At 50.8% G+C, this 10,980-nt stretch overlaps 1 protein-coding gene across 1 annotated transcript; it reads left to right on the top strand.

The window, feature by feature from the left end:
• Positions 1–278: 278 nt before the first annotated feature.
• Urad (ureidoimidazoline (2-oxo-4-hydroxy-4-carboxy-5-) decarboxylase) lies at positions 279–10,743 on the top strand. The gene is made up of 3 exons (XM_005083203.4): positions 279–325; positions 2,157–2,429; positions 9,233–10,743. Exons 2-3 carry the CDS (start codon positions 2,255–2,257, stop codon positions 9,610–9,612), a joined length of 555 nt encoding a protein of 184 aa, XP_005083260.1. The 5' UTR covers positions 279–325; positions 2,157–2,254; the 3' UTR covers positions 9,613–10,743.
• The last annotated feature ends 237 nt before the right edge of the window (positions 10,744–10,980 follow it).

Genomic DNA, 10,980 nt, shown 5'->3' with positions numbered 1-10,980 from the left:
TTTTAGCTTTGTGTGTTTAGCTCTTGGTTGTCTTTACAACTGGTCAAAATGCAGAGAATAAGTGACCATAGTGTGCCCAGCCCCAACTGGTACATTCACAATGTAATCCCAAGGCCCAGGAGACACCAGGAATGTGGCTGTAGAAAGACTTTAAGAGACAGAGAGGACCAGGACTTGATGGGGAGGTCCTATGTCAATAAAGCACTGTTGGCCAATAGGGAAGCAAGATAGGTGGGACTAAGAATCCAGGAGAACTCTGGGTAGGAGAAACACAGGAGTCAAGATGTAACCGCCATAGGGGGTAAGAAGCTTGGAAACTTCTCCGGTAAGAGAAACACTTAGATTAACAATTATGGGATAAATACTTAAGTCAGAGTTATGCAGTAAGAAACAAGCAAGGCCAACAGCTTCATAATTAATACAGAGTCTTGTGTGTTATTTGGGGACTACAACGCGGCAGAGCACAGGCAACTGGCAAGTGGCTGACAAGGAAAAAGCTTCTCATTACAAGGACTCCTTTAATCTCAACAATATGGTTGCCTAGACCTGCATGGTGACACCAGCGGCTGACAAGGTCTCACCCTCCTTAACGTGCTTTAAGAGGAGTCTGTAGGCAACCCCTTCCAGCAGTGCTTTACGCGATTGTGCCAGCAGGTGGCGCCCGAACACCACCGTTTCTAAATGGAGTCCCAACCATCAGGCCCGACTGTTCCCTGATAACTGGAAAGACAAATACTGAGTGAAAGGAAAGTCTTTGAAGATCATTTACCCAGGGTGCTATCTTTTCTGGACTCATGGTAACGAGCGCTTTTCGTGCTGGCCCCTAACTGAGTCCCCCGAGATCAGAGCCTCCTGTACTACCTCTTCTCATCCCCACGCCCTCCTGTCTGGGACCCCGCCCCCTGCGGTGTCTTGTGTTCCTTCCTAATCGTTTCTGAGCTCTTTTCCCGAGAAGGACTCTCCTGGTAATAGGCCTAGCTGAACTCTTTTGCCACACTGTCTTCTGTGCTAAAGTACTCACCAAAACAACCGGGGGGGCGGGGGAAATGCTATTGAAAAAACACAAACAGGAACCTGCAGGCAGATTTGACACCCTCTTCCTTGGGTTCACTCATGTGTGCACACACATATAACACACCCAATTTAAAAAACGAAAATAAGGCTTTAATCCAAGCACTCGGGAGGCAGAGGCAGGCAGATCTCTGCGAGTTCAAGGCCAGCCTTACCTACAGAATTGAATCCAGGACAGCCAAGGGTTACACAGAGAAATCCTGTCTCAAAAAAACTAAAATTAGTAAGTAAATCTTTTTTTAAAAAGAAAGAAAATAGCACACAAGGAAGGAGGCAGAACTCCTGAGATACCTACCCTGTTTCATACCCACTAATTAAGTATCTGTTCCGTTAAGTGTTTGGGGTACAAAGATAGATTAAAACATGGTTTCTAGCTTCTAGAGCAATGCTTCTCAACATGTGGACCATGACCCCTTTGGAGTCAAATGACCCTTTTACAGGGGTCAAATATCAGACACCCTGAATATCAGATATTTACACTGTGATTCATAGCAAAACCACAGTTATGAAGTAGCAATAATAATTCTATGGTTGGGGGTCACCACAACACAAGGAACTGTATTAAAAGGTCGAAGCATTAGGAAGACTGGGAGCCTGCTCTAGAACAACCTCAATGGCAGATGAAAAAAATCAACTTTTAAGTAGGCAGATCTGTGACCTGTCTGAGTTACCAGGAAATTTTTCACCAGGAGCAACCCCAGTTTTATCCCACCATCCATGTGGTGATTCCCAATCACCTGTAACTCCGGTTTCAGGGGACCCCATACCCCATTCTAGCTCTGTGGGCACCAGATATGCACGAGGTACACGGGTATGCATGCAGGAAAACATCCATGCACATAGAATAGGGTGTTAAGGACGCCACACTTCTGTCTAGTGAAATACGGCCACCGCTGGCTCTGATTACGGCAATAACGTGGTTGGAAACATTCATTATACAGAAGTCTCTGCTCTCTTGGTTATGACCTTAAGCCTGGGTATGACAAAACTCGGAGGTAGAATGCTTGTCTAGCCGGTTCTGTCCCCAGCACACATGTCACCCCTGCCACCAACAAAATCCTGAAACCTGTGTTTACACATTGCAGGAACATTGTGCAGGCTCCTCCCAGAGGCTCAGCTGGTGTTGCACAAGGCCAGCTTGTGTGTTCAGCAAATCCAACCCACTGGGTCAGTGAGAGCAGCCATGGATATGGAGAGAGTCAACTCCATGGGCTTCGGGGAATTTGTGGATGTGTTTGGGAACATCATTGAAAAATGTCCTCTGGTTGCAGCTGCTGTGTGGTCCCAGCGTCCATTCTCTAACTTGGAAGACTTAGAAAGTCACTTTTTTGCTTTTATCGATGCTCTTCCAAGATCAGGTAAGACCATGAGCACAAAGCGATTTCTAATCTCGTCTATAAAAATAGTTTAGGTTGCCGGGCAGTGGTGGAGCTCGCCTTTAATCCCAGCACTGGGGAGGCAGAGGCAGGTGGATCTCTGTGAGTTCGAGGCCTGGTTGGACCGACAGCCTCCAAAATAATACAGAGAAACCCTGTCTCGTAAAAACCAAAAAAAAAAAAAATAGTTTAGGTTATTTTAGCCTTGTTGCTTATACTTAAAATTACTTAGTGGGGGCTTATGGGGGGGTCAGTAAGCACCCTCTGAAGATGCTAAGTAGACCTAAGAGTTTGTCTGGTAAGACAGCATGGCAAATAAACATGGGAGCTTGGAGGCCACCAACCGGAATGGGGCAAAGGCCTCTGTGAGTTAGAGGCCAAAGGGCAGACTGAGGCTGGTCCTGTTCAGCCACCCAGGGTCTGCTTTGGCCATGCTCTGGATGCAAGAGAGAAGGGGTACATTTCAGGGACCCCAAGGGGGATGCAAAGCTCCGGCATGTTTACAAGGGAAGTGCATTCACTCAGACCCCAGAAGAGAAGCTGAGGGGGATCGGTGTGCTCTAGGGAGACAGAGAGAGAAAGAGAGAGCCCTGAGACATTTGGGCCATGGGGTGGGAACGTGAGGAGGTAGAAATTCAGACTGAATGGCATAGAGGTCAACGGCACACTGTCCCTGCTCACAGGCTACCCTGATTCCACGAACCTGACATACCCTTGGGGACTTCAGGCAGGAGGGTGACCCTGTGGTCTCACAAAGGGGCGGCACACACTGCTACCCTCAGGACAGCTGTGACATTCAGTGGCTTCCCATCCTCACCTGGATGACCTCATAGGGGAACTTACCGAGGAAGAACAGGATTGCCACAAAACCAAACTGGGAGCCCAGAAAGACGCTTGGCAGGCCAGAGCACTGCCTGTTCTTCCAGAGGACCCGGGTTCAATTCCCAGGACCCACATAGCTGCTCACAACTGCCTCCAAAAACCTGACGTCCTCTTCTGGCCTCCGTGGACACCAAGAACACATGTGATACACAGACAATGCAGGCAAGACATTCAAACACACCAAATTTCAAATGTAAGTGTGCGTATCTCAAACTGAAGCCCAGAGTAGTGGCCCAGGCCATAACCCCAGGATCCACTGGGCTGCAGTCAATCCCTTGCACATTGGTTCTATGGGGGCCCCGTTCTTAAAATAATGAATCCAACATGATATTTAAATTGATTTATTTATGACTATGTGTGTGACAGAGTATATGTTTGTGGCTGTGGAGCCAGAAATGGGTGTCTGATCCCCTAGAACTGAGCTATGGGCAGTGGTGAGCCACCTGACATGGGTGCTAGGGACTGAACTCAGGTCCTCTGCAAGAGTAGCGAGTGCTCTTAACCACTGAGCCATCTCTCCACCCCAACCTAAAGGTTTTCTGTTGTTGTTGTCGTTGTTGTTTTTTTAATGGCAAAACTAGAAGTCAATCCCTCAGCTTCTGGAGGATTTTCTACATAATCTAAAACAAAATTAGAAAGGTGTGTTTGAGCACTCACACATGCATGCACACGTGTTGTGTGTGTGTGTGTGTGTGTGCATACAGGCATGGGTGGGATGCACACACAGGGGACAACATCGGGTGAATTCCCCTCTCGCTCTGATTTAGCCCTTTGAGATAGGGTCTCTCACTGAACCCAAAGTCTGTTTTAGCCAGACTGGCCTGCAAGCTTTGGGAGGATCTGCCTGTACCTGCCCTCAATCCTGGGACACAGGCTCGGGCAGTCAAGACAGGCTTTTGACATGGGTGCCGGGCAATCACACTCTGACCCCCCCCCGTGCTATCTTTTGCCTTTGGACAACAAGGAGCAAACTGGGTAATAGAATCTTTGCAGTTTAAGGGTAGAAAAGACCTTAAGAGGGCACCCCACTTTACTTCTCTGTTGCTGTGATATAGTGCCATAGCCAAAACCAGCTTGGGCATAGAAAGAGTTTACATGGATTACGCTTCCACATCAAGTCCGTATTGAGGAAAGTCAGGGCAGGAGCTCAAGGCAGGAACCTAGCGGCAGGAAACTGAAGCTGGTGCCATGGAGCAACACTGCTGCCTAGCTTGTTTTCTCTTGCTTGCTCAACTGCCTTATCCAGCCCAAGCCTGCCAGCCTAGGGATGGCACCGCCCACAGTGGCCCAGGCCCTCCCTCATCAATTAACAATTAAGAAAATGCCCCATAAGCCAGGCAGCGGTGCTGCACATCTGTAATCCCAGCACTGGGGATGCAGAGGCAGGTGGACCTCTGCGAGTCCCCCACCAACCTGGTCTACAGAAGGAGTTCCAGGCCAGCTAGAGATGTAACCCAGAGAAATCCTGTCTCAAAAAAACCAAAGAAGAAAAAGGAAGGAAGGAAAAAGGAAGGAAGGACAGACGGAAAAGAAAATGCCCCACATACACACCCCACAGGACAATTCAGCTGAGGTTTCCTCTGCACAGATGACAAGTTGGTTTGTGTCAAAGTGACAAAATGAAGTATCACAGGTGTGTGTGTGTGTGTGTGTGTGTGTGCGTGCGCGCGCACACACAGGAGAAAGAGAGAGAGAGAGAGAGGAAAAAGAGACTCAGTGCTTTTCCTGGAGAAGGATTTGTTCAGATCTTTTAAAAGTTATTTACTCATGTGCATTGGTATTTTGCCTGCATGTATGTCTGTGTGAGGGTGTCAGATCTTGGAGTTGTGAGTTGCCATGTGGGGGCTGGGAATTGAACCCGGGTCCTCTAGAAGAGCAGCCAGAGCTGCTGAGACATCTCTCCATATCCACGGATTATCTTTTTTAAAAAAAGAAAGAGAGAAAAAGAAAAAAACTTTCACCGGGCGTTGTTGGCGCACGCCTTTAATCCCAGCACTTGGGAGGCAGAGGCAGGTGGATCTCTGTGAGTTCGAGACCAGCCTGGTCTACAAGAGCTAGTTCCAGGACAGCCTCCAAAGCCACAGAGAAACCCTGTCTCGAAAAACCAAAAAAAAAAAAAAAAGAAAAAGAAAAAAACTTTCTACCTTTCACAGAAAACTGAAAATTGGAGTTTTGGAGTAAAAAGGGAGGTTGATCTTTCCTTTAGGGGAAGCTATGATGTATAGTGGCCACTAGATGGCAGTAAAGGATTAACATTGAGCCCAAGCCTTACCTACTGCCAATCAACTCTTACTGCCCTAAGCAGAGGCAAGGTGACAGCTATGGTAAGGAAAGAAAGCCAGGTTGAAACATGGGGGGGGAGACGGGGACCCTGTACCGGCGCAGTTCTGTCCTAAGTCATAGTGGGCCAGGGGAAACAACCACACCTAAGGCTGTGGGTTCCATCTCCAGTGTCCAAACCTCCCTCCCTCCCTCCCTCCCTCCCTCCCTCCCTCCCTCCCTCCCTCCCTCCCTCCCTCTCTCTCTCTCTCTCTCTCTCTCTCTCCCTCCCTCCCTCCCTCCCTCCTTCCCTCTCATTCCTCTTTTGTTCTTGCTCCTCCGTCTCTGCCAGTTTTTCTCCATCTTTCTCTCTGTCTCTATTTCTCTTCTCTCTTTCTCTAGACACCCCCCCCGTGTGTGTGTGTGTGTGTGTGTGTGTGTGTGTGTGTGTGTGTGTGTGTGTTTGCTCCTGTCTTTGCGGTATCAATTCCACTTTTTAGAAAAGCTGTGTACAGGCTACGCTGTGCACAGGGAGATGGGTCAAGAGGCTACTGCAATGGCTGGAAGTGAGAGAGCGGGTGGTTTGCACTGTGGTCAGGGTAGCAGGGCCGGCTAGAAGCTGCTGCTAAAGAGGCGAGAGCCAAGGTCAACAAGATTTAGGTGGGTGGGTTTGCCAGAGGGAGATCAATATCAAGAAACATACACAGGCATGCATGCACCCAAAAGAAACCACAGGTGGAAACTCAGTGTGGGTGCAGTAATTCCAGCACTTGGGAGGAAGATAGGAGTCCAAGGCCAGCCTTGTCTAGAAGCGACCCTGTCACCAAAGGAACACTTTGTCTAGAGAAGTGGCTGGGAGGTTGACAGTGAATACTGCTCCTGTAGAGGACCTGAGTTCTGTCTGTTCCCAGCACCCACACCAGGGCTCACAACCAATCACCTGGAACTCCAGCGCCTCATCCATGGGCACCAGGCATGCGCAGAGAAACCCTGTCTCAAAAAGAAAGAAAGAAAGGAAGGAAGGAAGGAAGGAAGGAAGAAAGGAAGGAAAAAGAAACAGATCAGGGGCCGGGCGATGGTGGGGAACCTGCCGGGCATTGGGCCACCCACGTAGGGAGACTCAGGAATGTAGGCTGACTTCCACAGCCTTCAGCCTCCACAATAATCTACTAGGATTATTGGCCACGGCTGGGGGTACCTTGAAGGAGACCCAGTGTTGATTGGAACTAGGGAAAGCCCTTGCTGTGTGACTGAAGACAGATGAGTGTTGAATCACTGCTTTGGAGCAGCAAAGGTGGGGTCTGTGTCTGGGCAAGTCAGATTTACTTCTGGGTAGGCTAGCATTTCAGACGTCAATTCTTTTTCTTATGTGCCGCTGAAAGACGTGTGTGTGTGTGTGCGCGCGCGCGCGCGCGCGTGTGTGTGTGAATTTCGGTTCCGCTAATTTAGCGTATTTTCTTCTGCCCTTTGCTCTGCCCTATTCTGGGCCTCTTTTCTCGTCTCCCTTCTTGTCCTCTCTGCAAGGGTGGAAAACACATCTCGCACCTAGGCAAACATTAACCCAGGCGATGCTTTCAAGAGGGAAGATAAACCCTAGGAAGAGTGAGAAGTGAGGGGTTAGGGCAAGAACGCTGGGGGGGGGGGGGTTGCGCTGCAAGGCAGCCCGCTCTCGCTCCACGCATGCGTGCTGGCAGGTTCTTGAGGGACACGGAGGAGGAAAAAAAAAAACTTTCCACTCCCGAGAATCCTACCCATAACTACTTTGATGGGAGCTTGGACTGTCCCGGGAACCTACACAGTAAAGCAATTGGATCCTCCTGGAGTTGTTTCAACTCGGAACAAGAGAGGATCAATTGGGGGTGCGCGGTCCTTTAGTATCAAATGTGCCGGCTCCCCTGCAGCTCCCCTGGAGCAGCCCAGGCTGCCTGCCCATCCTGGGATTGGGTGACTGTGAGGCGAACCTGCCTTGAGTAGCGTGGCAACCCCCTGGTGGGGAAAATTCAACACCTACATTTTCGCACCACCCGGAAAGCGTGACGGCAGAGGCAAAGCAGAACTAACTAAGCCTGATTGTGGTGGCCTAGAATTAGGGTACCCAGGAGACGGGAAGAGTGGAAATGGTGACCCCCCTTCGACTTGCAGGGATAGGCACGTCCTTGAAGGGGGCTGTGGGCTTCGAGCAAAGGGTACAGGTGCATAGCTCAGTGACCTTGGGCAGATCAACTAACGTTTGCTTTCCGAGCCTCCGCTGAATGTTCTTTTTAAAATTAGGTTTAATGTCTATTTTTATTTATGCGAGTGTGATTGTATGTCACTTGTTTGTGCGCCACGGTGCCCAGGGAGCCCGGAAGAAATTGTCGGATGCCCTGGAGCTGGAGTTCCGTATACAAGGTTCTCAGGACACTGGACGCGGGTTTGCTTTGGCCAAGGCCTTACTTTCCATCCTGTTAGGGACTGGGTGGGGGGCTACGTGGTAAGAACCGCACCATATTTAAGGCGGGTTTTTCCTCTTTGTGAGTACTGAGATACAACTACTAAAGGATGTTTTCATCATTCCCCATTTCCAACGAAGCCTACCTATCCCCACTGCCAAAGAGAGACAGACACCTGCTTTGCGCGGAGATGGTCTAAAAAGGCAGTCGCTTCTCATGGTTCCAATTTCCTGGACTTCCTACTAACACAAACTGCTTGTGCTTTAGGTGTCAGGGTGGGGGGAAATGGATTATCTTTAGCTCTCCATAGTCGGCCAATTAGTAAATTAGGTGTCACGGCTCTTCTTTTACAGAGGGCCGTCCTCATGGTCACATTTGAGATCTTGTCTAGCCTAGGAATTCCAGTTCGTTCCTTACAGTGCTTAAACCACATAACCTGCCTTGAATTAGAGCTAGACTTTCCCACGGTGTGAGGCCTAGGACAAGCGCTTTCGCCCACGCAGCCTCCTTCGGGAATCTGAAGTCAGTCGGAAAAGGAATAACACAACCTCAGAAGAGTGGGTGGTCATAATTAAAGACGCCCCCCCCCCGCAGCAACAACAATAAAAAGGCTTTCATCAAAAGCGGAAGAGTTTCGGTGAAATGGGCTTCCGTTTCGGTTAATCCGCCAGGCTCTATGGCTGTTTCATCCCAGGGACCCAGAACTCACACTTCAAGTCACAAAATCTAGGCATTTATTTGTCAAGTCCCATGGATATTATCCTCTGGGCCCACCCTACTCCTGCCTCTTCTCTGAGGCAGAACGAAACCCATTCCAGGTCTTTTGGCGGAAGTCTTCAAGCCCTCGCATCCGGCCCCCTTTCAACATCAAAGCCCCCCTGAGAGCAAAGGACTTTGAATAGATAGGAGTAGCTGGGACTCCTTATCGCTCCCTAGCTCTCGGGCGGGCGGGCAGAGCAGGTCGTAAATTCCCAGCCTCTCCCGACTGCCTTCTCTCTCCTCCGTTCCAGGTACCCCTTGGTCTGAAAGGCCAAACCTGTCGCTCTCTCCCCGCCCCCGGGTCCTGGTGGGGGAGGGGGAGGGTGGGGGACAGAGGGGCTTGCATCCCGTCTTTGGAGAAAGAGGCCACTACCGGGGACCCTGCTTGGCTTTCTGATCTGCGGGGGTCGGGGGTGTAACCCTCTGTCGGTGCGTGTCTGTACTTCCCCGCAGGCCAGGAGGGCATCCTGCGTTGTCATCCGGACCTAGCGGGCCGCGATCTGCAGCAGGGCACGCTCACCGCCGAGTCGCAGCGCGAGCAGAGCCAAGCCGGCCTCACCAGCCTGGATGCGGATGACCGGCTGCGGCTGCAGCGGCTTAACGCGCAATACCGAGAGCGCTTCGGCTTCCCGTTCGTGCTGGCTGCGCGCCTGAGCGACCGCGACGCGGTGCCCCGGGAGCTAGCCCGCCGGCTGCACTGCCAGCCAGAGTCCGAGCTGCGTACTGCCCTGGGCGAGGTGAAGAAGATTGGCCACCTGCGCCTGGTAGATTTGCTAGGCGCCCATCCCGCCAGGGTGGAACCGCCCCGGGGCTGGAGATCCGAATGCCAGTAGGATGCGCCACGTAGGGGACTTGGCGTTGCACACCCTTCGCTGGAGATTGGCTCCGGCCTGGAAGAACAATCCACTCACCCACACAAAGGAAGTGGAGAATTGAAGCAATGACACGACTAATGCATCCTTTGTACACCCATCCACACAGCACGCGTCGGCAAAATATGTCAGATTCTAGAGCGTTTAGCGCTTTGCCCCCGATTTATCCAGATGGCTGCTTCAATTCTCCACTGGCCCTGCGGCCTGCCCACACTGCAGCCTCGGCAGATTGAAAGCTCCCACCCGGCTCCCCCACTCTCCTGCTAAGCAGGAACTGGAAATGCAAAAGGCACTCACTGAAAAGGGGGTCTTGTACTCCAGAGCGATCTTTCTTCTCCCACTCTGAAAAAAAAAATTAAAACACTGATTTTGGTCCTAGGTGACCAACTAGCAGTGGGAGTTGAGTCCTCCCACTCAACTTCCAGCCTGGGGAAGATGCCCTGAGGAGGTCAGTCAGTTTAGTGTGTGTGTGTGTGTGTGTGTGTGTGTGTGTGTGTGTGTGTGTGTCCAAGTTGGAAAGTTTTGATAATCAGGAGCCAGTGTCACACTTGTCCCCCCAGAAGATCAGCCTTTGGTGATGGCCCTGCAAGCCAAGCCCTGGGTTTTGTGGAGCCCAGGTGAAGATGCCATCCCATAGTGCTGGCAATATGGGCACAGGGATGGTGCCAATAGAGATCTTCCCGTAGAACAAGCCAGACTTGGGAACCTGGAGCTCCAGAGTCAGTTACCCTGCAGCCTGTGGTAGCCACATGAGAAGCAACACCACTGGCAGGAGGGACCATCAAATCCCCCCTCCCCCATAATCCCGTTCCCGCCACCCCTGCCAAAGAGAAGGGGCGGAGTTAGTGAGTCCCAGGACTACTACTTACACTTCTTTTGGCAAAGAAAAAACAAAGCCATACTTGGCTTCCCCAACACAGACAGGTAGAAGCAGAGTTGATTTCCAATAGTGAACAACCAAATAAGACAAAAGGCATAGCCCCGCTCGGTAAAAAGCTGTGCCACAGAACTTTGGGTTTGGGGGGTGATGGTCCACAGAAATAATCCCCTCCTGGAGCACCCAGAATCAAAATAAAGGCTCCAGTTACCTTTTCTGTCACCTCTTCTATGTCCCTCCCTGAGCAATATGGGCATGAGAAACTGGGGATGGGAGAATGGAGCCTGGGGCACAGGAGCACCAGATACCCACAAAGGCCAGCACTCTATGCCTAGCTCCCTCTCTCTCTTAGTGCTCGAACACTCAGCACAAGCACACGCTCGGGCTCACAGGACAGGACCAAGACTCAAAATCCACTATACTCAAAGCATTCTGCCTAGCCCTCCGGTAAA

The sequence above is a fragment of the Mesocricetus auratus genome, unplaced genomic scaffold (genome assembly GCF_017639785.1).
Source record: "Mesocricetus auratus isolate SY011 unplaced genomic scaffold, BCM_Maur_2.0 Super-Scaffold_100008, whole genome shotgun sequence".
In the NCBI taxonomy this organism is placed as follows: Eukaryota; Metazoa; Chordata; class Mammalia; order Rodentia; family Cricetidae; genus Mesocricetus; species Mesocricetus auratus.
This window is presented reverse-complemented; position numbering and strand designations above follow the sequence as displayed.